At 45.3% G+C, this 26,989-nt stretch overlaps 1 protein-coding gene across 17 annotated transcripts in view; it reads left to right on the top strand.

The window, feature by feature from the left end:
• EPHA5 (EPH receptor A5) overlaps window positions 1–26,989 on the top strand; it is a 323,509-nt gene that overhangs the window by 188,373 nt on the left and 108,147 nt on the right. For 6 of the 17 annotated variants that reach the window (XM_034771961.1, XM_034771956.1, XM_034771962.1 and 3 more), the window contains 2 exons: window positions 1,013–1,118; window positions 16,244–16,309. In XM_034771961.1, the coding sequence (XP_034627852.1) occupies window positions 1,013–1,118; window positions 16,244–16,309 (172 nt within the window). The other 11 variants (XM_034771965.1, XM_034771958.1, XM_034771955.1 and 8 more) reach the window with 7 other exon arrangements.

The following is a 26,989-nucleotide window of genomic DNA, read 5'->3' as shown; positions in this document are numbered from 1 at the left end:
TTTTTTTGTTATCGATTATAGAAGTGCTGAGAGGCCCCAGCCAAGACCAGGGCCTGATGGTGCTGGGTTCTGTACAAACACATAGTGAGACAGATTTTGGAAATGACACAATCTGGAAGCAATTCTGCTTTCCTTACAGTAAACAGACACCAACCAAAATATTAGTCTTCAGCACGACTTTATTCCAAAGAGCACCACCTGGCCTTATGCTGGAGGTGCTACAAAGAGTTAATGCATGGGCCTCAGAAGACTCCTACGTCTGAGGTAATTTTACTCAGGCTAGGTCTATACTACCCGCCTGAATCGGCGGGTAGAAATTGACCTCTCGGGGATCGAGTTATCGCGTCCCGATGGGACGCAACAATCGATCCCCGAATCGACGCTCTTACTCCACCAGCGGAGGTGGGAGTAAGAGCCGCCGACGGGAAGCCGCAGAGGTCGATTTTGCCGCCGTCCTCACAACGGGGTAAGTCGGCTGCGATACGCCGAATTCAGCTACGCTATTCACGTAGCTGAATTTGCGTATCTTAAATCGACTCCCCCCTGTAGTGTAGATGTACCCTTAGTCTTGTCATGGGCATTATATCTGCCTTTTATTTAAGAGATCTTTGGTATGTCGCATCTTCCAGCTAATAGGAATTCAATCCGTGAACTTTGTCTTTAAATAGTCAACAACAACCAAAAAAAAAAGGACCTTTCTTTGGTGTCCATCTCTTCCCTGACTGATTTCTAGTGCTGCACAACCAGGAAAACAGATTCCAGTTTACCAATTGGAACGGTAAATTCTGTGACATTTTGATTAGGATGGTAATTAAAGTTTCCAAAAACTGAACCCCGCACTCTCCATTTTTCTTTAAAAAAAAAAAAAAAGAGGAAAAACAAACCAACCAACCTGTGAAAGAATTAATGAATTGGTGAAACTGCAATATCTCTGGCAGCCTTGCAATAAAGTTTCTTGTGAGTGTTGGCTGTAATTTTAACCTTAATCTCCATTTTCCGTTTCTCATCTCAGCAGTAGCTGCATCCAGTGATCAGAGCCAGATTCCTATAATTGCTGTGTCAGTAACAGTGGGAGTTATCCTGTTGGCGGTTGTTATTGGTTTCCTTCTCAGTGGAAGGTAAGAGAAGAAGCTGTGCATTTATACTTTATATATATATATATATATATAGGTGGAGGCCAGAAAATGAGTGAATGCTGTGTCATATAATACAGTGCAGTATGTGGACATCCTGATTTTATGAATATGTTGACATCAGAAATACACGTTTTCTGTTCATATATGTAGTTTACTGCCCAGTGATTTTCATCTCTATATAGATCAGTGGTCCCCAAACTGTGGGACACAGAGAAATGTTCGGGGGGGCACGGGGAAGGAGCATCACTGAGCCCCACTCCGCCCCCAGTCACAGCTCCCCTCTACCCCCTGGTGCGTCCCCCGTCTGGCTCCAGCCCCGCTGCAGTTCTGCTCCGCCCCCAGTCCAGCTGCAGCTCTACTCCACCCTCTACTCCGCCCCCAGTCCAGCTCCGCCCTCATTCCCTCTAGTCCCAGCTCCTCCCCACTCCCCACTTCAGCTCTCAGCTCTGCCTTCAACCCAAGCTCCGTTGCTAAGTAAGCCTTGTCTGTGAAGTAATGGAGAGGGGGGCGCGGACAGAAAAAGTTTGGGCACTACTGATATACACGAACCCTGTTTCATTATTAGGTTTCTTTTGCACAAGAGTGTTTTCTCATTTGTTTAAAAATAAGCAGAATTTGTGTTGTACAAAAGGTCCCCTGATGCACTGTGGAATCCAGTACCTTTATACACAGTCACTCTCGTTAGACTTGCTAACAAAAGGCCAAATCCAGATGTTCTTACTCGACTTAGACCAATTTGCAAAATATGAGTGTTTCTCAGGAAAACTCCCTGGGTGGTGGTATAAAACATGAATTAAGACAAGAAGTGAAATCTTGGCCCAGTGGCAAATTTGCCACTGACTTCGGTAGAGTCTGGATTTCACCCACGGTGTTCAGGATTTGGGCCATAAAAAATTAAGTATACACCGAATATGAGTAAATTCAGTAGTTAGCTACCCTCTGATGGAGGGTCCATCCTTAGAGCCTGACTCACCGAGGTTTTTCAGCATGTGCCTAACTTGAACCAAGGGAGTAGTCAATTCAAGTCATTGAAGTCAATAGGACTTCAGCGGGACTACTCATGTGATTAAATGTAGGCAGTTGCTTCAGTACCTGACTGTATTGGAGCCGTGCAGTTCTTGACAACTCCAGCCGAAGACAATAGAAGTTTTCAATGCAAAATGAACAGCAGGATTGGGAAAAAAAAATCTATGATTTCTGTCTATATCCGTTTTTATTGTGCCACTAATTTTTCATAGATGCCAATATACAGGATATGAGACATTTGTTCATATACTACATATTCCCAGTAGGGGATGAAATATCTTTTTAATGAAATCCTATCAAAGCACAACGCAATTTATTTTTTTATGGCAGCTGCCAAACCAGTCCAGCCTCCTTCGTTCAAACTAACAGAAAACACCGTGCCAACATCTGTACATTTCACTGTCTCCCCCCATTCCTCCCCACCACACAAAAGGAAGTAGATGTTTTTCCCCTTGATCACGGTGTATCCCTGTGTGCGTGGTATACTGTATATACCGCACAGCTGTATAATGGTGACCGATTGTAGGAAGAATAGCTGTGAGATGGTGACAGAGCAACTGGAAAGTTACTGACTGGATCAGGATATTATTTCACTAAGGAGACAGGCTTCTTTTAACACAAAGCAGCCTATGCCAAGGCCAGCCAGTCTGAACAGCATGCTTCCAGGCCTAGGGCAGCTCTAAAGTCACGCTGCTTCGTTTCCTATCCACAGAGGTAAGTGTGGCATGCATGGGCATCTCTCCTCAAGGGCAGACTCATGGGCACCCTCAAAGCTTCCATGTAACTTAGTTCAGGGGACTTGCTGAGCTATCTGCTGCCAATGGATTCTGGGATAGCTGAAAGGAAAGCCAACCCCTCCCTGGGGGGCGTCCTGCCCCTTCCGTTGACTCCCTCTAATACACCTTTGCCCACCCACGCTGAATTCTGTGCTGGTGTTTGCTCAGCGTTGTGCTTAGCCCCTAGGGATCCCTAGCATGCCACAGAGAACGCCTCTTCCCCCGTCCCAGCGCTGATGTTCCTACTACCCACAGACGCAGATCCCCAACCGTGTGTGGGTGTGGGGCAGGGGCAGACTGGAGCTCCGACAGGCTCCTGGCAAGGGGCAAGCACGTGCTATGGAGCCCATTTTTGCTGCCTGAGTTCTCATTTGGGTGGCCATTCTGCTCCTTCCCTATATGGCATGGCATCAAAGGCCCAAGAGAGCACTGAGCCACAGAGTTTCGGTGTCTTCGTTGGTTTGCGATCCTAGTTCATTTAATCTCCCTCTCCTTTGTTAAGGGGCTTCTGTTAATGTTTCCTCTTGAGCAGTATCCCTGGATATGTTTGTAAAAACTCTGTTACCCATAACTCCTCTGGCTAATGTTAACGCCCTGTGCTATTTTGCCACCTTTATCCTCCCTAGTGACCAGGGATGTTTCTTTTTGGGGCCCCATGCTCCCATCCCTGTCCACTGATCCAGGCTTAGGGGACACAGAAGGTATTCCCAAGCCCCCAGGAAGTTCCCAGGGTCAGCTTGTGTGTGTAGGAGGGGACAGAGCAATTGGCTAGGCTTCTCTGGATTCTCCCCACCCCCTCCGCTGTCAGGAGGGAGAACCAGCCAAAGTACACCTACAGAGAGATTTTCAGAGGTGAGCAGTGATCTGAGGCACCCACCTTGAGATACCTGCAAGGGACCTGGATTTCAGCAGGCAGGTGCTCCACACTCATGAAAATTAGGCCTCTTTCAGGTCCCTCAAGTCAGACACTCCAAAATTGAGGCACTAAATACTAGTCATTTTTGAAAGTTTTGGCTGCAGCCTGGTGGGAGTGGGCCAGATCAGTCGTTAAGGAAGGCAGAACCTCTGGCTTCTTCTGTGGGGTGGTGAACCCTGCCTCTCCCACCTCAACAGAACATTTCTGGGAAATGCCATGAATTAAAACACCCAGGGGCAAATGCTCAACTGGTGTAAATTCCTCACGGCATTCCACATACATTAGCGGAGCTATGGCAGTTTGCACCGCTGAGGAACTCCCTTTTCCCCACACAGAGAGTTACACCGTGAGGCAGGACTGGTACTCCCCCCACTTTCCCCTCAACTCTGGATAAACGCCATTTTCAAAGGTTTCTTGCTCAACTCCGAAAGTCTGGGATAAAATTTGGTTTGCTAGGTAGTAGATGCAGACTCAGCACCCAGATCAAGGGGAGACCAGTCAGTCCCTCAGCTGTGACTGGTGCAGAAGCCTTGAGCAGCTTCGTAACGGTCACGAATTCCCAGCCATCATTAGCAAAAGAACTTCAGAATGGCAGGGCTTTTTTCGAAGTTTCTTTTCCTGGCAAATTGTAAAGCCTGACTGGTATTTTGAGTGTCTCTTGACAACAGAAAAATAAAACAAAAACCCTAAAGCTGGCAGCCAGTTTTGAAATTAAACAAAGTAAATAAAAAAATATAAAGGCACCACTGAAGCAGAAATGCCGCTAAAATATTTCAGTCATGCTGTTCTGTCTCGGAGAGGATTTCAAGACCATTCCTGGAGTGACTATCATGCTGTGACAGTAGCGGGATGATAAATGTATGCCGAGTCACGGTGTAATCCCTTTTAGGATCTGGGTCTGTAAGATGCTCTGTCTGTTGAGCATTTACACATTCCAGTGCCTGGCACCAAAGGTCATACATTTCCTTTTCAAATGCTTTCCCGTTCATGATTTCCAGCAAGACAGGCAGTTTGAACTGGAGGATCCGATTCAGCTGGACTTATCCACTACACAAGGCTGTGGTTACGCTCTTGCTGCTTCAGGCAAACAGGGGAAAGATCAACCCGCAGCAGAACCAACAATGGAAAAGTCCTCGAGGTCGGGGGCTAAAAGCAATATCGCAGCCGGAGGGTAGGACAGCTCGTGCAGCTGAGCTCTTGCCTCAGGCGCTCTGCTATTCCCCAATTCAGAGTATCGTCCGTGCTTCCTCTCTGTGGCTGTGCAGCCCATAAGAATTGCAGTGGACCGGGCTTCCCACGCAGCTGCCAGATGGAGAGGGTGTGTGTCTGGCTTTCAATCAGCCAGGTTAAATCATGAATGTAAAAGAGCACGTTGGGATATTTTGGGGGGAGGGAGGGAGGAGGTGGAGGACAACACCTCCCTCAATTGCTAGGCTGGGAAAGGAGATCTGACTTGAGCATTTCGGGAGTGGGGTCTCAACAAATATCGAATCCCTCAACTGGTCCCAGGTGGGGAAGGATAGAGGGTCCATAGGAAATTGCTTTCACAGCTGGACCAGCCTCTGGGAATTTTGAAGGGCTATAGAGTCTTTTTTCTGCTGGGTCCCTTAAGGTAGATGTTTCCACACCTCCTTTTATTGGCCTTCCCATGTCTCTGCAGTTCCTCTTGTCTTTCCAGTGAATGTAAATAACAGCTTGTCTCTTCCCATTGGCAGCCGGCCCTAAACCAAAGGTCAGCTGAACCGTTAGTCACTGTGGCATTTCCGCACGCCAGCATCCATCTGTAGAAACACAGTTTGTTCCTGAAGCGGGAGGTTCCTGGGAATTTGAAACTGTGTGTGCTTTACCCGAAACAATTAAGCTGCATTGCAGACCTGTTCTACTTGCTCCAGGAAACTCTTTGCAACTAATCTGTCCTCTGAACAAGGTCATAGAGTTGCTGAGCAAAAATGTCTGATAATTATTTTAATGAACTGCTCTTTTCTTTGGATAAAGTGACAGAATAATTTATTAGCCATTGCATAACAATCCGACCTGAAAATTAGAAGGGAAGCTCGTTAAATTAAACCTTTGTTGTTAATGAGTTAGAAAGAGGGTTGTCTTAGAAAAACCTCTGTGAAGCCAGGCATAAGCATTGACTTACACAATATAGAGTTGCTATCCTTATGGGTTTCTTATGGGTACCTGCTCTCCTCAAAAACCTGAGCCATTTTACAATTGCCAGACATGCTAAATTTTGCTGTCCTAGCAGTGTTTGTATGGCTACTGCACGCATTCTCATTACTGACTGAAATGTATGAATTACAAAAAAAAACCCAATCCCCCCCAAACAATCAACAATCCCTTTTGGAATTTCAGTGTCTTACAATCCTTCCAAGATCCATTCAGAGCGGCTCACCACGTGTCATTTCTAACCAGAGTGAAGAAGTTACTGAAAACACTGTCTCCCCCCTCCATGGTCTCCTGCAGTGCTGTGGTACCAGCCCTTGCCATCAAATAATCTCAGGTAGCGTGGCACGGGCTGGTACCACAGCACAGGTGCACCATAGCTGAGGCCAGCCCTTGAAATGCTGGTCCCTAAGATCGGCTGGGTTCCAATTCATGCCAGCTGACTTCAACACTATGGCATCCCAGGGCCTCAGACACCCTGCTCCTATTCCCAGCCCAACTCATTCCCATGGGGCCTTCCCTTGCTGGCCACTCACCACTTGCCTGAGCAGGAGGCAAAGATCGGCAGCGGATTGTCCCTGAGCAGACCCACCATGCTGCCCTGCACTACCCCATTGCTACTCCACTGGTTCATGATGTCTGTTTCCCCATTGGTGCCAAGTGGGAGCAAGGGGGGCAGAAGCCTATCCTTCTGCAGCTCTGGGGCCCTCTGCCCTTTTCTGCCCCTCTCAGCCTCTCGGATCCCGTCCCCTCAGCCACAGCTGCTACCACCATCTCCTCTCAGTTGCTCCATGTTGGGCTCAGATCCAGCCAGGGAAGCAGTGAAAAAGGAAGAGACATCTTGATGTCTTGCTATCCCTTTGCCCCAGAGACCCTGCTGGCCCGGAGGAAGATCTATAAGAGAATCACAGGAGCCTCGCTGCGTGCATGACATGCCCGCCGAGCTGCAGGAACGTGTTATGAGGTAGCCAAATGCAAAAGCATCACGCGAGACAAATGATACTGTAGTGACTCTGTGGTTCTTTACAGAGCCAGGGACACAGAGCATAGGCTCAAAGTAATATAATTTCAAGCCTGCTGTATATCACTGGCCCTTAAGGAATTACAGAGCTGCCAAAATTGGCCTCTCTCACTTGACATGTATGTGTATGTGTGTGTAGAGCTAAATAAGTGTACGTAATAATTTATAGCACATGATACTACAAGGCTTGATTCTTATTTACATTAAGGCTCCTTTGTAACACTTTACGAATCTTAAGGTGGGTGTGAAGAGACTTTTAAAAAAATGGCTTATAGCATTATAGCATGAACAAGGGGTGGGATTGTATCAAGGTCAGTGGGCGCAGAGTTAGAACAACACTGAGCGTGTTTGAAAAATCGCACTCAGAATAGCTAAAGCCTGGGCTGTGGACGTGTCGTGTATGCACCACTGATTATTGAGGACCTTTTCATCTAAAGAGAGCTGCCAAAGAATCCAAGAGAGTCTGTTACGGACCTTTGGAAAGATACATTTGAAACAATGAAAACTGCCCCTTGCCCTCAATTATCCATACAGTAACTCCTCGCTTAAAGTCGTCCTGGTTAACATTGTTTTGTGGTTACGTTGCTGATCAATTAGGGAACAGGCTCGTTTAAAGTTGCGCAATGCTCCCTTCTAACGTCGTTTGGCAGCCGCCTGCTTTGTGCACTGCTTGCAGGGAGAGCAGCCCGTTGCAGCTCGCTGGTGGGGGCTTGGAACCAGGGTGGACCAGCAGCCCCCGCCCCATCAGATCTCCGCTCCCCTAAGTTCCCTGTGCTGCAGCCGCCCAGCAAGCTACCAATTGCTGGCAGTTCAGCTGTCCCCTCCCCCCAGTGCCATGTTCTGCTCCTGCCCTGTGCCTTGGAGCTGCTCCCGGGAGCCTTCTGCTTGCTGTGCGGGGTGGGGGGGGGAAGAGGGACTAATGTCAGGGGGTTCCCCCCCTTTCCCCTACTTCTGCCCCCCCTGGTTACCTCTTCTACATATAGAGCAGGGTGGGGACAGGACAGGGCTCAGGACAGAGGGAGCTTGCTAGCCGCAGCTTCTGTCTCAACTTCCTGATCTTTTTAAAGGCAATGTACTTAAAGTGGGGTGTAGAATGGGGTGTACTTAGAGTGGGGTGTCTGTCTGCCATGCTGTCTCCCCTCCCTCCATTCGTGCTGCCTTGTAGAGTGTGAGGCTACATTAACAACAGTGGGTTAACCCTTGAGGGCTCAACCGAATGCTACTTCATCATTTAGCAGTAAGGCATTTCCGGGGAAATATCCCACCCTCTGACTTCACCACCTCAACCAAGCTGAAAAAAATTTCCCTGGAACTTAATCCCCCCCCATTTACATTAATTCTTATGGGGAAATTGGATTCGCTTAACATCATTTTGCTTAATGTTGCATTTTTCAGGAACAGAACTACAACATTAAACGAGGAGTTACTGTATATAGAATTTCTCCTTTGGCGAGGGATCAGCCTTCAAAAGGCAAAGCAAAGGCAATTTTGCCCCTTGGGTATTGGCAGTTGTTGGCTTCTGCAGCTTATCCAATCTTGACCTCAGTTGATTTAGCCTTTTAAATATTAGCCCACGCAGCTGCAGAGGGCTAGTTTCTGGACACAAATGTACATCTCTTTAAAAGACGACTTTCGCAGTGCAGAGAGGTTTGGGGTAAGTGAGTTGTGTACAGGAGGTGCTGAGCCAAGATTTGCAACTTTCTATGACATGGAAGGTCACAACAGATGAGTTTTTCCACTAAGAAAATTACTGTTACAGTATGTGCCAGAGCTTTAAAATAGTTCACTTTACTTGATATTTCCGTAGGAAACATGGGAGACAGTTTGTAGATAATGCTTTTCAGAAGTAGTGACAGATTTTCATGGCATGAATCATGACTTGTTGTGGCATTTTAAAGGACATTTATCTGCATATTTCTGACCGCTTTCCTGATGCTTTAGGTGATGCCCTACAGGAAAGCGGGCAGAAATATACAGATAAAGATTCATGGCCATTTCCTGGTACAGTGCATTACACCTCACCCCCAAGATACACTTGATAACAAGAAGGATTTGGGGGGAACAGGCCCAAGACTTTTGTCAAGAGTCACAGCCAGTAACAGGAAGGGCAATCCTGCTTTCATTTAAGTCAAAGGAAGCTGATCCAAGAGCTACAGTATCCTGCCCTACACCTTTAAAAACCAAGGTCATCACCCCAATGCCCTCTCACTCAGAGTGAATTCAGCTACTATCAGTAGAATGACACTTAATCAGCCGCCCTACTAAAGAAGAGTTCTGGTCACTCTCTCAACTCTTCTGGATGAGATAACACCTCTCCAAATCTGAGATGCCCAGTCTTTCCAGCCTGCAGGCCACTATCACTGTCTCGACTGTACCTTCCAACAATTGTCTCTCCCTAGAACTAATCTCCCTGGCACCTTGTTGATCAACTCACCTGGTTCTGCTACCCCAACAACCAAAACAAAAACAACCACCCTGCCTTAGAAATACCTCAGGGCTGTGTACAGATGTACAAAGCCTCAAAAGACAGGCAGAAGCCACCTGCTTTCAGGGATTAACTGCCACCTTCTGCCTCTTTGTCCTTTTACAGGCCGTTGCTGCCAGCTAGGAAAATGGGATATTTAGAGGGTCGGCCGACCCAAGTACTCTTCTTTCTGCTCATGTTGCCTTGCTCAGACAGTGAGCTGAGGGCTCCCCACTTGGGCCAGGGCCATTATTAAGCGATAAGACCCAAAGACCGACCCCTAGAGAAAGTAGTGATTTTCAGGATGTCATTTTAGCATCAGGCAGGTAACTGGACAGGTGTGAGGACCTTGAAGCATGGCTAAAAGTAGGTATGCATTTAGCATGTCCAAACCTTGTCGCATATTCAGTCAAAGTTCTTAAGATGAGGGTGGGATGGAAGGATATGGAAAACCATTGTTAGAGGTTGTCACCCATCATGAGATACATCATGCAGAACTCTTCACTGAAATCAACACAGAAGTTCTGCTTAACAGATGATGTCACCATATAGTCCTGTGTTAGTGAAGGGGATGCAGTGAATACTGTGATATTCGTGAAATAAAGATTTAGAGTGGGACTATAAAAAATGTTTTGCATTAGCCTAACTCTGCTCCCACTGAAGTTAGCAGGAATTCCATTCACCTCAGAGGGAGCAGTGTTAGGCCACTAGTTCACACTGTTGAACATCCCACCCTTAATACTTTGTAGAATTCACAAAGTCTCTTCTTGGCTATAGAATGGATAAAGCATAGGGGACGGAAGAGAACGAGCTCTCAGCTCTTTGAGAAGACAGAAGATAAAGTGCATTGGATATACACCAGGAGTGTAGAATTTGTCCTATTGTCTAGGGGAGAAAAATCAGTTGGGGCTGTGTAAAGGAGTGGACTCACCCCTGCAGCGCCTCCTGCTGGTCTCTTCTGGGAATTAGCTCTTCCAGTGTCCTGGAGCACCCTCTGCAGGCCAGTGATCCTGTCCTCTGGCCCCCCCATGTCCCTCCCTGGACCCCAGTGCCCTTTTATCTGGGGCACTGCCCCCTGGCAGTGCACCCCTCAGTACTAGGGTCTCCCCTCCCCAGGGAACCCCCACCCACTATCCCTACCTCACCTCAGGATAAGGCCACTGCCAGTCACCAACTAGCCCCCGCTCCCTGGGGCAGACTGCAGTATAGGCCACTCATCACAGGCAAGGTTGGGTTTGGACCTGCTGCCTTGGCCTACCTCTGGGCTGCCCTCTGCAACCCCCAGTACCCCTTGGCCTCCTACTAGGCCGCAGCCTGGGGCTTTTCAGGCTGGAGCTCCCCAGCCCTGCTCCACTCAGGTACTCTGTGTCTAGCTCACTGCAGCCAGGCCCTTCTCCCTCTGAAGGCAGAGAGAGACTCCTGGCTTCTGCCTCACAGCCTTTTTATACAGACCAACTGAGGCCTGATTGGGGCGTGGCCCAGCTGCAGCTGCTTCCCATTCAGCCCAGCTTTTAGAGCTGCAGCCCTCTGCCAGGGCTGTTTTAAGCCCTTCTAGGCAGGAGCGGGGGACCACCCCGCTACAGGCTTATTTGTATCTCAGACTTTAAGACCTCAGGAGACCATTGTGATCATATATTCTGACTTCCTGCACATTGCAAGCCATAGTACCTCACCCACCCACTCCTGTAATACACCCATAACCTAGGCATACGATGATGTTTTCTGTAAGCACGTGTTTCCAAGTGGTCTTTTCAAATACAATGCCTTTCCTAGAAAGTTGTTCTCTCTCTCTGACTGCATACACGTCATCTGCTCAATCTTTTGTTCTTATCAGTTACTTAAAAAAAAAAAAAAAACTTGGTGACATGTCTGAACACGTAAACTGGGTAAGCCCTAGCAGGTAGTACTAAAGGGATCACATATATCCATAGTAGGAATGTTAGAAGATTAGCAATAAAATTGAGTATTGAAACAAGACAAGCTGGACATATTTCCCCAACAGCTTGCAATATGTAATGCTGTTCCTCTCATGTTTGAGAGAAGTGTATCATCTCAGTGGGAGCTAGGTTACCATGTTGGCCTTCTGCTATACAGATATATGAAATAATCACCCCCCTCATCTTAGGGCTGGGTACAATATTAGAAAAAAGTCTTCCATTAACATTAGAATCTTGTCTTCTCCAGTTGTAGGCTTCAGAAGAATAACTTGTTAAAACTAAGAACAACACTTTTGATTCTTATGATCAATTCCTTAACTTATAACTCCGAGAGACCTGAATTGTGTACAGCAGACATTCATAGCTGCATCTGTGGTCACCACAAATATACAAGGTGCAAAACAAACAGGCTTTGCGTTATCTGTCAGTTTTCAGTTCTCTAGCTGCATTGATTAATACCTGTAACACATTGCTTGGGAGCTGCAATATGTGGGCTCATGAATGAAGTAGGCGGACTCACTGGTTTGTAACAAATCAGAGCACATCTGATATAGAAGTATTCCTAGAGCAATTTTCTTCATTTGTTGCCTAGACAATGCAATTTGTTTGTAATATATTGCTATGCTGTATGTTGGTAGCACAGCATTCTCTTTTCCGAAACTTGAGGATCATAAGTTTTGCCATCTAATGCACGTAAGAACTGCTGCTCAACCTAGCCAAGACGGAAGGGATGCTTATTGCCAGGGGGGAAGCTTCTAGCAACGTTAATAATGGTCTCTGTCTGTGTGTGTGTGTATGTCCTGCTCCCACCAAAAAGATTGACAGGGCCCTCCCTAGTGCATCCATCATTGCTCCTGGGTTCCCAGATAGCATCGGTGGCTTGTATTGCCTTTTACCATCTGCCTCTAGAGAGGAGGTAGTGGCCATTCCTCCAAAGTAGGAGCTTGGGATCATCCACACCTGTGTTACCATTGAGTGTAGTAGGACTAACCAGGTGTGGGTTTGGGCCCTACCTCAGCTTCCCCACTTAAGAAAAGGTCACTCTGCACTTGTTGTCTCAATAACTCCCCCACCGTTTGGAGTCCAGCTTATTTATATCACCTTGATCGATCGGTCCATCGGCCCTCACAAAGAGAGCACCGGCCAGAACACGTCGTTCTAGCCAGTCCTTCGGCCACCTGCTGGCCAGGCTGTCAGTGGCACTGGACACCTGATCGGCATAGCGCACCGTAGCCCAGAGCCCCTGAGCGATCTGCCAGCCTCAGCCTCCCAAGTAGCTGGGATTACAGGCGCGCGCCACTGCGCCTGGCCCTTAAACACCCCAGGAACTTCAAACGGACTCTCCTCGCTGGCTCACCACCCTTGGTGCAGGCGTCTTAGTCCTCTCCTCACCAGGGCTTTCTGGCAGTAAGCGCCCCCGCACTTCAGCCTTGTCGCTGGCTTCCGCTCTCTGCAGATCTGCACTCCCCAGGGCCCCTGCCTGGGAGCAAAGGAGACTCTCGCTGTATGGCGTACCCCACTGTCACCAGGGCGCTGCCACTGAACCCCATCTCCAAGTATGTGATTCCACATCCAGGCCCAGTCAAGGTTTATTCTTTTATACCAGACAAGCAGAAGGCAGTCTTAACTCAATACCTGGCCCCCAGGCTTTGATGGTCCACCCCTCTCAGGGGTCTGTGGTTCTCCACTCCTGGCAGCTTCCTTGACTCCTCCAGCTCTGCTCTCTTCTTGGAGCCACAGGGTTCCTTCCTTGAGCCCCCTTGCTCCAGGGACCCACCACAGGAGTTAGCTCTCCTCCAGCGTAGCGTGGCCTCCGCCGACCAGGGCTCAGCCTGTCTCATTCCTTCTTCCTCAGCTGCCTACTAGCAGCCCTTTATAGGCCCAGGTGTAGCCCCACCCTCTTTAATTAGCTGGATTAGGTTCACCTGCTCCAGTCCAGGGGCGCTGGGATCAATCTGTTCACAGAGACCAACTACCCTGTGAGATCCTCTCAATCCTTACCCTCCCAGGCCCTGAGTCTCTCTCTGAACGCTCCTGATGGGCCGTGGCTGCCCTTATTTCTCCCAGCAGGCCTGGTCCTTCATTAGATGCTCCCCATGTGACCCTTGTTTCCAATTCCTCCATCTGGAGAGGTTGACAGAGCCCTGTTAAAGGGTCTACTCAGTCTGTGACATCAGGCTGTAATATGCTCTGTTAAGGCAGCCTCTGAAGTCTGTTTGGAAGACAGCTGCTCTGATATCTGGTTTTCAAGTGCCTCACCATCAAGATAATAGGTACTATAGTAAACATTAGCAATCACAAAACCTGGTTTTGCGTTAACTGCCCTAGTGCAAGCATCTGTGCTCTTTGCCATCAAGACATTTTGATTTCTAGCATCCCGGGGTTAATTCTGTTCCCCCATGAATCAATTTAATTTACCTGTAAAACAGATGTGTGTTTTCTATAAGGTATACGTACCATTCTGAGCCTGCTGGATTCTCTCTCTCTTTTTTTTAATCTTGTGCAACACAGATCTAGAAAAATAACTGTTTAACTTGCCTGTACATTTCAGATTCTAGGTGTATAAAACATTGAGACGCAAGTTCTGCCTTCCCTGACACCTGAGCAACTCCACTGAAATGGGGGGCCAATTTTTCCAAAGAACTCAGGGTGAGCTTTACAAGTATTCAGTATCTGCAGTTGGGGCGAGATTTTCAGAAGCGCTCAGCTCCCATTTAGGGCCAGATTTTCATAAAAAATCCAGCGCCTTGCACCTTGGTTCTTTTGAGAATCTAGGCAGTTTTTTGGCGTCTAAAGGTGTGTGTACACTGCAGTGAGACAGCCCCTTGTGCCAGCTGACTTAAGCTAAGGGGCTGTTTAATTTTAGGGTAGATGTTCAGATTCAGGGAGCAGCCCAAGCTCTGGGACCCTTCAATTTTGCAGAGTCCTGTAGCCCAGACTTCAGCACTAGCCCAAATGTCTACACTGCAACTAAACAGCCGTTAGCCTGAGTCCCATGAGTGGGAGTGAGCTGGCATGGGCCAGCCACAGGTTTTTAATTGCAGTGTAGACGTGTCTCAAGAGGGAACTGAACTGATTTGAAAATCTGATCCTGATTCTGGCTGCTGGACATTTTAGAAAATTCTGGCTAGAGTGTCACTATTTTAGAGTGATAGATTTCATTCCTTTGTAGAAGGTGGAATAATTGCGTGTGTTTGTGTGTGAGAGAGAGAGAAAGAGAGAGAGAGAGAGAGAGTCAGTCAGTCATTACAGCCTGGAGTGGGCTACATAGGTCTCATCTAGCCTTGCTTACTCCAAATATTCAAAAATTGTGAGTCATGACCTAAAAATCATGTTCTTCATATTAATTTCTGGTTTTTGAATCCTTCAATGTTGTGTCAACAGCCATGATGGCTAGACATTTACTATATATGCATTTCTTTTAATGAAAGCTGAGATTCTCACATAATCACCTGACTCCAGGAGCTGGGGATTTAAGAAAAACTTTATTATAAAACTATATTGTAGGTGTCATAATAAAATTACAAGAGTTGGCAACACTGTGTGAAAGTTGTTTTACTGGTAGAACATTTATAAGACGTTCTATTAGACTTTACTTTAAAAATCCGGAGAGGGAATAATTTTTTTTAAAATGAAGTGCACATTATGATAATTTTGCTAGAAATTTTGGGCGTAGCTCTGCTAAAGAAAATGGAACTATACTGACTTACCCCAGCTGAACCTCTGACACATTATTTATTTCTCCTGCACTGTATTTTTTTCTGGGATACACGACTTCAATATTATGCGAAGTTTGGCAACAAAGGGCATCTTCTGTGCTAGTGGATACAAGCCACTGACAGAGTTACATCCTGCTTCACAGAATAGACTGATGCCAGGTGAACTGTTTAGCCTGGAATAATTCCTCACCAATCTTTTTCAAATGAGCTGTGGCTTCACACAGTGCCCTTTGAATACACATTCTGAACAAACCACTAAGGAGAAGGGATACCCCAGAATATTCACTCATGCAAATAGGGCCCCAATCCTGCAGACACTTACTGCATGTGCATAGCTTTGCTCAAATGAATAGTCCCATGGAGGTCAATGGGAGTGTGTAAAGTTATGCATTTGTATAAGGGCTTGTCTACCAGCTGGGGTATTAATTCTAGTGTGCACCAGCATGTTGTACACTAACTGGCCCATGTGGACCCTGCTGGCATGCACTAACGCTTCCCCAGTGCGTGTTATTGGAGTCCTGTTTTCAAACAGTACTAGAGTACCTCAGTGTGCACCAGGGAATTTTTAGTGTGTGCCACCAGGATCTGCACGGACAGTTAGTGCACTGCATGCTGGGACAGACGAGAAGTCTCACCCCAGCTGGGGTGCACAAATGCTCCCTGTACCTAGTTCCTAAGTGTTTGCAAAATCAGGACCCAAGTTCATACCCCTTTGAACATGATATTAATAGATAACTGCATGATCATACTGACCACGTTCTGTGTGTGATAAAACCACTTAAGCACCTCCATCCCAAGCACCTGTTTAACTTTAAGCACATGGGTAGCCCCACTAACTCCAGTGGGAATATTAACATAAGTAAAATAAAGTCCTTCTTAAATGCTTCAGAGGATCGGGGCCCTTACAATATCTCAAGGAGACTATCCCCATTTCATAGTTTCTGCAATGAAAATTTTGAAGCCCACTTTTTCAGGGTTCAAATGCCTACAGTGCATATGCATATGGTGCAAATATATTTGCACATTACCAGGGCAGTGGGATGTATGCCTTATTCTGGGCCTTTTTGTTTGCTTTTCAGTTGCTGCGATCATGGCTGTGGGTGGGCTTCTTCCCTGCGTGCTGTTGCGTATCCAAGCCTAATATGGTCAGTGTTCCGACCTGCTCTATCTGATGTCCTACCTCAGTGTTTTCTGTGCTTAGCCTGGCTTTATCTTCCTTGCTTGTATTGGCCTGGATTGGCTTTCTCATCTGAACTCAGCACCCAGCTTGTCTGTCTCAACAACAGGAAATAGCCTCATATATGTCTCCAGAAAGAACGGGGTCCCTGTGGAGAATCTGACCTATTATTCCATGATGGATTGACCCAGACAGCATACCAAAAATGTTATGTGTCATCATTAAAACCAAAGATCATATAACTCATGTGCTGGACACTTCCTGCTTATCATCACTAAGGGGTTATTTTCCAAAAGACAGGGGTAAAGATTGCGGCGTTTCATGGCGTGTAGCATGCATGACAGTGAAGTGTGTGTTGTTTTCTGCGGTGTCATGCCATTACTAGCAATGCTCCTTTGTACTGAGACCTAGTAGCCTGTCCCACAAGCTACCTGATCCTTTTCCAAGTTGGATATTAGGAAACACTATTTCACTAGGAGGGTGGAGAAGCACTGGAATGCGTTACCTAGGGAGGTGGTAGAGTCTCCTTCCTTGGAGGTTTTTAAGGCCCGGCTTGACAAAGCCCTGGCTGGGATGATTTAGTTGGGAATTGGTCCTGCTTTGAGCAGGGGGTTGGACTAGATGACCTCCTGAGGTCCATTCCAACCCTGATATTCTATGATTCAAGTTGCATAAGCAATGTTCATTCTGATGTGGTCTCTCACACTGCTGACTGATAAAATGAGCGGTGCTTTTACTATATTTAGATTAGATTTGGATCGTTCGAGAAGCAAAAACTGTATTTTAGGTTTCTGAATCAGCTGATGTGGGTGCAGGCAGACAGCTCCCAGTTGGCTAAGCCTGGACAGCAACTCATAAAATCACATTCAGGAAGTGTCCATCTGAGTTCATAGGATATAAATAACTGAAACGGAGAGCTAAAAAGCTCCCACTTTTGTTCATGCCAGGCCTTGCTGTGAAAACACAATGGAAATATACATAGCTGTCCTGGGGAGCATTGAGATTCTGCAGAGCTACAGTTTAGCCATTGTGTAGTCTTCTGAGTGGAACAGAAGAATTGCTAGAGTGGATCAGACACATGGTCCATCTAGCCCAGTGTCCTGTCTCTGACCATGGCCACCCCAGATGCTCCAGGGGAAGGTGTAAGAACCCTACAGTAGAATTTATGGACATTCCTCCAAGAAAATTTCCATCTGATCTCAATTGTCTCATGCCCTGTGACAGGAGGGTTTGCAGCCCTTCCAAAACTCCTGTATTTTAGTGGGTTGTTTTAATATTTTCATGTTCCTTAAACACACATTATTCCAGTTTGTGGCAATACAAATATTCATATCTGAGGAAAGGATCAGGTCTGTTGAGCTTACATGGGTACAAGAAACAGAAAACATCTTTTTCTGTTTTGTTTTGTTGCCAATTTTCATGATTTTATTGCCAGTCTATCTCTGTTGGGTGTTTTTTTTTAAGCCCCAGCTCCTGGAGTCATGTGATTGTGTGAGACTCTTGGCTTTCCTAGCCCTCTTGGTTGCAGTGCAAAGTTTGAAAACATGAATCCGACAGGCTCAAGAACCAGAAGGGAAATAAAAAGAACCCCAATTGTATTATTTTTAACACATCATGATTTTTGATGAAGCCTTATGATTCTTGAATGCTTGGCATTGAAATACTGGACCCGGCAGCTCAGTCTGAAGTGTTTGGCTGCCAAATGTTCTGTGGGTATATTTAGTTATTGTTTGAACTAGTCGGTTTTGCCATGATGATATCAAAAGAAAGATTCCAATAGGTTGATGGCCCATCTGTACCCAGAAATGCAGGTATTATTTTATGCTTTGAGCCTTGATTTCCAAAATGAGGTATAAAATAAAAGGTTGCCAGTGATTGGAAGCTCTGGACATGCCTGTTCAGAAGGGTAGAAGGTGCTCAAGAACCCAGAAAATCAGAAGGATCATGCCCATTTTGTTTACCAGAACATATGGGTGGGAGGAAAAAAAGAAAGAGGTCCAAGAGAAATAGAGGAGAGACTGGCTGAGCTGGAAAGTGCTATCTCTAAATCATCCCTAAGTTTACTTTCTGCACTGTAGGGAGAATAATGTAGCAGCAAGCTGTTGTTCTGCAAAGGGGATAACGGGAGAAGTGGCTTCCAGGCACAGATACTATCAACTGTGCTATAGGAAAGCAGGGCCGCCTCTTTCAAGAGATCACTTCAAAGTCAGCTTCCTGCAAAGGGGGGGAAACGGTCTCTCGTTTAAATTATTTTTAGTTGTTCTTGCGGAAGGCAAAGAGCCATCCAAAGCGACGAGAGGGAAAGAATAAAAGCTAAAACTACTTTTGCTGCATTTTCAAAACTTCCTTTGCAAGACTTCCCAGTCAATCTGAGGTCAAATACGGCATAGTACGGTACAGAGTGGGCCAATGCGGGTGAGAAAATTGCTGAGAAAGCCAGTGAGTCTGCAGTTAGCAGCAGGACACAGCACAGGGGCCATTTCAGCTATTGTCATTGAAGTTTACAAACTGCGCCAGGTTGGTGCAGTGAAAACCTGGAGAAACTCGCCCTGTGCTTCGGACAGCCTCCACTTGCAGGGAAAGCCGCGCATTTGCTCTGTGAATGAGTTGAGCCACAGATCAAACTGGGCCGTTTCTCAGCCCCACAGTCTAGCCACCCTCAAGAACTGAGAAAGAATGAATGTCCTCTTCTGATGCCACTATCCAGGCAGGAGCACTTCTAGAGCAGTATGAAAGGGGGGTTTCAGAGTACATGTAATGGGCCACATTCTCAGCTGGTGTGAACTTCATCACTTTACATCAGTTGGGAATCTGACCCAGTGGAACAAAAATGACTTCTTGTGGGTGCTCCTCCCAAGGGATGGGGTGAATGCAAGATGGAAAGGAGGAAAGTGGGTGGGAAGATGGGGAGCACCTTTCAGTCAGAGGATCATGCATTTTAGACAAGGATGAATAATAATAACAGGAGAGTCCTCTGTGTTTTTAAGATAATAACTTCATCAGGGGCTTCTAAACACCAGGGAGTTTTGCCATTGACCTCAGTGGAGCAAAGATGTTCTCTGGCCTTTCAATCTCTGGGTGTGTTTAGCCCAGCATAAAGTTATTGTCACATAAGCAGGGAAACTTTTAAAAGAAAGTGACACAGTGAATGTTCAAATTGGAGCTAATGCTGCTGTGACCAGTATTCAGTATCACCCCAAATTCCACACACAGATCCCCTGCTTGCTGGGGCATGCCTTAGAAGCATAACACCCACCCTTGTGAACTATGGGGCCCCCACTTCTTCGTTCTCCTTTTCCCCTTTCCGTGGTGGGTATGAGCAGCAGCATGACCCCTTTGGTGTTTTACACTCCCCTGACTCAGTCTTACAAAACCCTGGAGACAGGGTGGTTAAGGCCCAGAAAAGCATTTAACCTGAGACATGGGAGTAGTCACATCCCTCTTCTGCAAAGCACATAGGCACTTTGCTGAATAGGGATAGATTTAAGTGTGTAAGGACTTTGCTGAACCAGGGCCCACAGCACCCGATCCAGCCCATTGGGAGTCTGTCCATTGACTCCATTATAGGTTGGACTGTGGCCATTGTGGTAGGACCAAGATGACAACACAAGAATTCCTTCTCCCACGCCCATGCTTTGTTCACTAGGTGCCCCTCTGGGTAACTGAAGGCCTATGTAGTATCACATAACCAACAGCACATGACAAGGTGAAGATGTGCATGAACCTGAAGGGCAAGGTGAGGGGCCAAGTGTCCCCTTCCTTCCAAGAAGGACAGGCATTTATCATCTGACATCTCATAAGAACATAAGAACGGCCATACTGGGTCAGACCAAAGGTCCATCTAGCCCAGTATCCTGTCTTCTGACAGTGGCCAATGCCAGGTGCCCCAGAGAGAATGAACAAAACAGGTAATCCTCAAGTGATCCATCCCCTGTCACCCATTCCCAGTTTCTGGCAAACAGAGGCTATGGACACCATCCCAGGCCATCCTAGCTAATAGCCATTGATGGACCTAACCTCCGTGAACTTATCTAGTTCTTTTTTGAACCCTGTTATGGGCTTGGCCTTCACAACATCCTCTAGCAAGGAGTTCCACAGGTTGACTGTGCTTTGTGTGAAGAAATACTTCCTTTTATTTGTTTTGAGCATGCTGCCTATTAATTTCATTCGGTGACCCCTCGTACTTGTGTTATGAGAAGGAGTAAATAACACTTCCTTATTTACTTTCTCCATACCAGTCGTGATTTTATAGACCTCTATCATATCCCCCCTTAGTCATCTCTTTTCCAAGCTGAAAATCCCAGTCTTATTAATCTCTCCTCAAATTTTGCCACCTCTCTTTTTACCCCTTTTTCCAGATCATTTATGAACATGTTGAATAGGACTGGGCCCAGTACAGACACCTGAAAACTGACCATCTATTCCTACCCTTTGTTTCCTATCTTTTAACCAGTTACCAGTCCATGAGAGGACCTTCCCTCTTGTCCCATGACAGCTTACTTTGCTTGAGAGCCTTTGGTGAGGGACCTTGTCAAAGGCTTTATGAAATTCTAAGTACACTATATCCACTGGGTCCCTCTTGTTTAGATGCTTGTTGACCCCCTCAAAGAATTCTAGTAGATTAGTGAGGTATGATTTCCCTTTACAAAAACCATATTAACTCTTCCCCAAAAAATTATGTTCATCTATGTGTCTGACAATTTTTGTTCTTTACTATAGTTTCAACCAGTTTGTCCAATACTGAAGTCAGGCTTACTGGCCTGTAATTGCGGGGATCACCTCTGGAGCTCTTTTTAAAAATTGGCATCACATTAGCTATCCTCCAGTCATTTGGTACAAAAGATGATTTAAATGATAGGTTCCAGACTACAGTTAGTAGTTCTGCAATTTCACATTTGAGTTCCTTCAGAACTTTTGGGTGAATATCATCTGGTTCTGGTGACTGATTACTGTTTAGTTTATCAATTTGTTCCAAACTTCCTCTAAAGACACCTCAATCTGGGACAGTTCTTCATATTTGTCACCTAAAAAGAATGGCTCAGTTTTGGGAACCTCCCTCACATCCTCAGCCGTGAAGACTGATGCAAGAATTCATTTATTTTCTCCGCCATGGCCTTATCGTCCTTGAGAGCTCCTTTAGCATCTCGTTCATCCAGTGGCCCCATTGGTTGTTTAGCAGGCTTCCTGCTTCACGTGTACTTAAAAAAAAAATTCCTATTGCTTTTTGAGTAGTTGGCTAGCTGTTTCTCCAATTCTTTTTTGACCTACTTAGTTATATTTTTACATTTCATTTGCTAGAGTTTATGCTCCCTTCTATTTTCCTCACTAGGATTTAACTTCCACTTCTTAAAGGATGCCTTTTTGCCTCTCACTGCTTCTTTTACTTGTTTAGCCATGTGGCACTTTTTTGATTCTCTTTTTGTGTTTTTTTAATTTGGGATATACATTTAAGTTGAACCTCTATTATGGTGTCTTTAAAAAGTTTCCATGCAGCTTGCAGGGATTTCACTTTTGGCGCTGTACCTTTTAATGTCTGTTTAACTAACTTCCTCATTTTTGTATAGTTCCCCTTTCTGAAATTAAATGCCACAGTGTTGGGCTGTTGTGGTGTTTTCCCCACCACAGGGATGTTAAATTTAATTATATTATGATCACTATTACCAAGCAATCCAGCTACACTCATGTCTTGGACCAGATCCTGTGCTCCACTTAGGACTAAATCAAGAATTGCCTCTCCTCTCTTGTGGGTTCCAGGACCAGCTGCTCCAAGAAGCAGTCATTGTCATTGTCAAGAAACTTTATCTCTGCATCCCATCCTGAGGTGATATGTACCCAGTCAATATGGGGATTGTTGAAACCCCCCATTATTATTGAGGTTTTTCTATTTTAATAGCCCCTCTAATCTCCCTGAGCATTTTACAGTCACTATCACCATCCTGGTCAGGTGGTCGGTAATATACTCCTACTGCTATATTCTTATTATTCAAGCATGGAATTACTATCCATAGAGATTCTATGGTACAGTTTGGTTCATTTAAGTTTTTTACTTCATTTGATTCTACGCTTTCTTTCACATATAGTGCCACTCCCCCACCAGCACGACCTGTTCTGTCCTTCTGATATATTTGGTACCCTGGTATTACTGTGTCCCATTGATTATCCTCAATTCCACCAAGTTTCTGTGGTGCTTATTATATCAATATCCTCATTTAATACTAGGCACTCTAGTTCACCCATCTTATTATTTAGACTTCTAGCATTGGTATATAAGCATTTTAAAAACTTGTCACTTTTTAGCTGCCTGCAATTACATGATGTAATTGAATGGGACTTTTTTTCATTTGACTGTTTCTTATCAGATCCTACCTGTATTTTACCATTTTCCATCCTCTCTTTCTTACTAGGACATAGACAATCTCCATTAGTAGATCCTCTCCTAAGGGATGTCTCTGTCCGAACCACTTTCTCCCCTGCACCTGTTGGCTTTCCCCCAGCCCTTAGTTTAAAAACTTAGTTTACAACCTTTTTAATTTTAAGTGCCAGCAATCTGGTTCCATTTTGGTTTAGGTGGAGCCCGTCCTTCCTGTATAGGCTCCAACTTTCCCCAAAGTTTCTCCAGTTCCTAATAAATCTAAACCCCTCCTCCATACACCATTGTCTCATCCATGAATTCAGACCCTGCAGTGCTCCCTGTCTAACTGACCCTGCGTGTGGAACTGGAAGCATTTTAGAGAATGCAACCCTGGAGGTCCTGGACTTCAATCTCTTGCCTAAATTTGGCCTCCAGGACCTCTCTCCTATCCTTCCCTATGTCATTGGTACCTACATGTACCACGACCACCGACTCCTCCCCAGCACTACACATGAGTCTATGTAGATGTCTCGAGAGATCTGCAACCTTCACACCAGGCAGGCAAGTCACCATGCGGTTCTCCTGGTCATCACAAACCCAGCTATCTATGTTTCTAATGATCAAATCACTCATTATTAATACCCGTCTCTTCCTAATAACTGGAGTTCCCTCCCCTGAAGAGGTATCCTCAGTGCAAGAAGATACCACATCATCATCTGGAAGGAGGGTCCCAACTATGGGATCATTTCCCTCTGCTCCAGTTGGATATTCTCCTTCCCTGAGATTTTCATCCTCCTCAACAGCAGAGAGTTTGTCAGACTGGGGGTGGGACCATTCTACTGTGTCCCAGAAAGTCTCATCTATGTAGCTCTCTGACTCCCTTAGTTCCTCCAGTTCAGCCACTCTGGTCTCCAAAGCTCGTATGTGGTCTCTGAGGGTCAGGAGCTCCTTGCACCGAATGCACACGTACGCCGCCTGCCCATAGGGCAGGTAATCATGCATGGTGCATTGGGTGCAATAAACTGGATAGCCCCCACTCTGTTGCTGGACTTCTGCCTGCATTGTCTTTTTACTCCTGCAGCTTGTTCCTTTGTTGTTTTGTTTTTATCAGGGGGTGTTTGACTTTAAGTTTAAAGAATGTGGAGTGTATCTAGCTCCCCCCCCCCGGCTCAGACTCCCGCCTCTAAAATCCCTTACGAAACTCCCCTGTTACCCACTTCTGTTCGCTAGTTCCTCTGGTCACTTAGGAGTGGGCTTTTTAAAGTCCTGGTCTTCCTGAGTAGCCCCACCCTCTGTTTAAGGATTAATGGGTGCTAAAGTGCTTAGGGATCAAAGCCTCGTTAAGAAGCTCTCAGCCTTGCCTAGGAGGCTGCTAGACTCAGCACACACACAGTCAGCACATGGTCCCCCAACCCACAGACCACACTGTATATTTCAGTCAAGCAGCAAGTACACCACAAACACACACACTACAGACAACAAACTTAGACCAATAAGTTATCCCAATGAGAGAGAGATAATCTCTCTGTTTTTGCTCTTGTAAAGTGATTTACATTATGCTAGGTAACGTGCAGTCCCACCTTTTGCCAATCATATTCTTCATCTTTCTTCCATTCCACTTTATGTTATAAACCCGTATAAGGATTATTTTACAACCTCACTTTTATAATCTGCCCACTAAATATTTTATGAGCTGCTTGCCAGTGTGGAAGTAGGTTTTATATCAGACACGATGCCTTAAGAATATTTAAAATCTAAATGTCTTTTTTCCCCTCTTACACTTTTATTAAAAAACACCGCAAGCTATGATTGAGGTCTTACTCTTCAGTGTGGTGGGCCCTACCAACATAATGTTGCAGGGGGGACATTGCTTTCAAGATACTGAAACAGATCCAGATCCGCAGCAAATGTAAATCAGTGGAGATTCAGGAGCTGTACGGATTTACTGAGTTTCTTGTCCAATTTCTTCAGATCAGTGGGAGAGAAAGCGGGTAGCAATGTCTTTATATCTTCACAATATGTGATATAGAAAAGATGTACAAAATCTATATTATCTACAGCCGCCATCAAATAACAGTGATGAAGGTCCATCAGGCATCTTTGCTTTGCATCTTTTACTATCAATATTAAAAATAAATGCGCATGTGAAAATCTCATTCTACAACAACATGGTACCATTCCCGTCAGCCCCCCTCCCACACACACACCCCGCCCCGCAATGTCTTTTAAAAACAGAATATTTGGATACTTTTACTTGCCAATAACACCACATATGTGGGAGAAGATCAATATTGAAAGGCATGTCGTATGACTGATAATCCTGAAATCACATATTTTTGGATGGAATAGATCGAATATAATTTCAATAGAAAGGTGGGGAGAAGTAAAGAAAGAACACTGTGCCTCTTCCTTGTAAAAAACAAACAAACAAAACTGTTAAAATTCCAGAAGAGAAGAAGTACAATTTAAGCCAAGAATGGGGGTTTTATTGCTTATTTATCGGATTGGTTAAGACTGTATCAGTGACAGAGACAGAAGATAGCATGTAATGGACAGGTTTCCTACAATGGTTTGTTAGCAATTCTGAACCGTTTCTTGAGACCCAGTTGTACACCAGTTTTACTTGCCGCATTTTGTTGAGGCTTGTTTTAATGGTGCTTTCAGGGGTTCCGGAGCCTGATTTTATATGTTAATGTGACATGCTGCTGCATATGTTATAGAACTCCAGAGATGGCCACAACCAAAAATGACTCTCTGAATATCACCCTAGCTAGTAAAACATTAACCACTTTGCACCGATGTATTCTTAGATCACTCGTTGTGAGGGATTAAAGGTTTTATTTCCAATTTTGTAGTAGGCATCTCCATACAATAAAATTTTCAGGAGCCCCGTTTAAATGAGAAAGGTAATGTTAGGAAAGAGTACTTACAGAAGAGGGATTCAGATGAGAGATTTGAGTGTGACAGAGAGAGGTGCATGTTTGCTTTAAAAGGTAAACAGGAGAAGGGTTTACACATGCTTTGCCTGGAAATAGAGCTAGTTGAAAAATGTCCCCCTTTTTTTTTTAATGGACAATTGGGGTTTTGATTAACTAACAATTTCATGAAAATTGCCTGCTTTCCTTTAAATCTTTTTATCCAAAAACTGAAATCCACAGAACTGAAAATATTTTATTAGAAAATGAAAACAATATTTTATTTGCGGGCAATTTTTAGGTGAAAATATTAAACTTTTTGAGATACAAATATTTCATTTTTTGGTAGTTTTCATCTGAAAATATTTTGGATAGCCAAAAGGCAACCAAAAATCAGTTTTGGTGTTTCAAGTTTTGACAAGGAATGCAAATTTTCTGTGGGGAAAATACCCAACATTTTTCAAGCAGCTCTGCTCTGGATCTGGTGAACCCAAAACTCCCACTGAAGTATCGAGTTCACCCACTGGGTGGAGTTTGGGGCATGCAAGAACTGCAGGATTTAATTAACTTTCTTATGAAACAGAAGGCTTGTCTACACTAGAAAATTGAACAATTGCTGGTTGAATAGGTGGACAACCACCATTGTAAGCCCAAAAGCAAGATTAGCCATGCTGTTTTGAGCTAAGGACCATTTCAGTTTTGCCTCACGTCCACACTGCTCCTGTACTACACCGCTACAGTTTCACTGCCTTCGGGTAACTATCTCACATCTCTTGGACAGCACCCCTAAGCAGATGATTCTAGGAAATTTCAAAGGGCCTTTTAGGATATTTTGGGAAGCCCAGGGAACTGTTGGAGACTAAGTCAAACTCCCATAATTCCCTAGCAGAAGCTCAACTAAGCCAGCTAGCCAGAGAATACCTGATGGTACCATGTGGCATGTGACTGGACGTTAAAATAAACAGCTGACAATATGTGGATCTTTAGGCAAATACAAATGGTTAATTTTGATTTTGCCTATAAAAGAGGACAAAGAATTTTAGGATGAGTGTATATTTTAATGAGGCTGGTGCAGCATGCCCGGTGCTTTCCAAAACAATGTCAGCATGTTGTTTACCGGTAGATAGACTGCAGACATGGGCCTAGGCCGCTCCCTAGTGCGTAAAGCCTAAGGCAGGTTATAAAGACCCACCAATCATCAGGAAAGTGCCTCAGCCTATATCCATTATCAGCAGACCCAGGAGGGAATGCAGAGGCTTCTGCCCCTATTGGAAAGACTAGCCACTGCTGCCCTAGACATACGTAGCCAGGGCTGCCCCAAAACCACCCTACCCCTATACACATCCTAGCGCAAGATTATAAAGGCCCTTGCCATTGGTAA

Source organism: Trachemys scripta, chromosome 5 (assembly GCF_013100865.1).
Source record: "Trachemys scripta elegans isolate TJP31775 chromosome 5, CAS_Tse_1.0, whole genome shotgun sequence".
NCBI classification, from domain to species: Eukaryota; Metazoa; Chordata; order Testudines; family Emydidae; genus Trachemys; species Trachemys scripta.
This window is presented reverse-complemented; position numbering and strand designations above follow the sequence as displayed.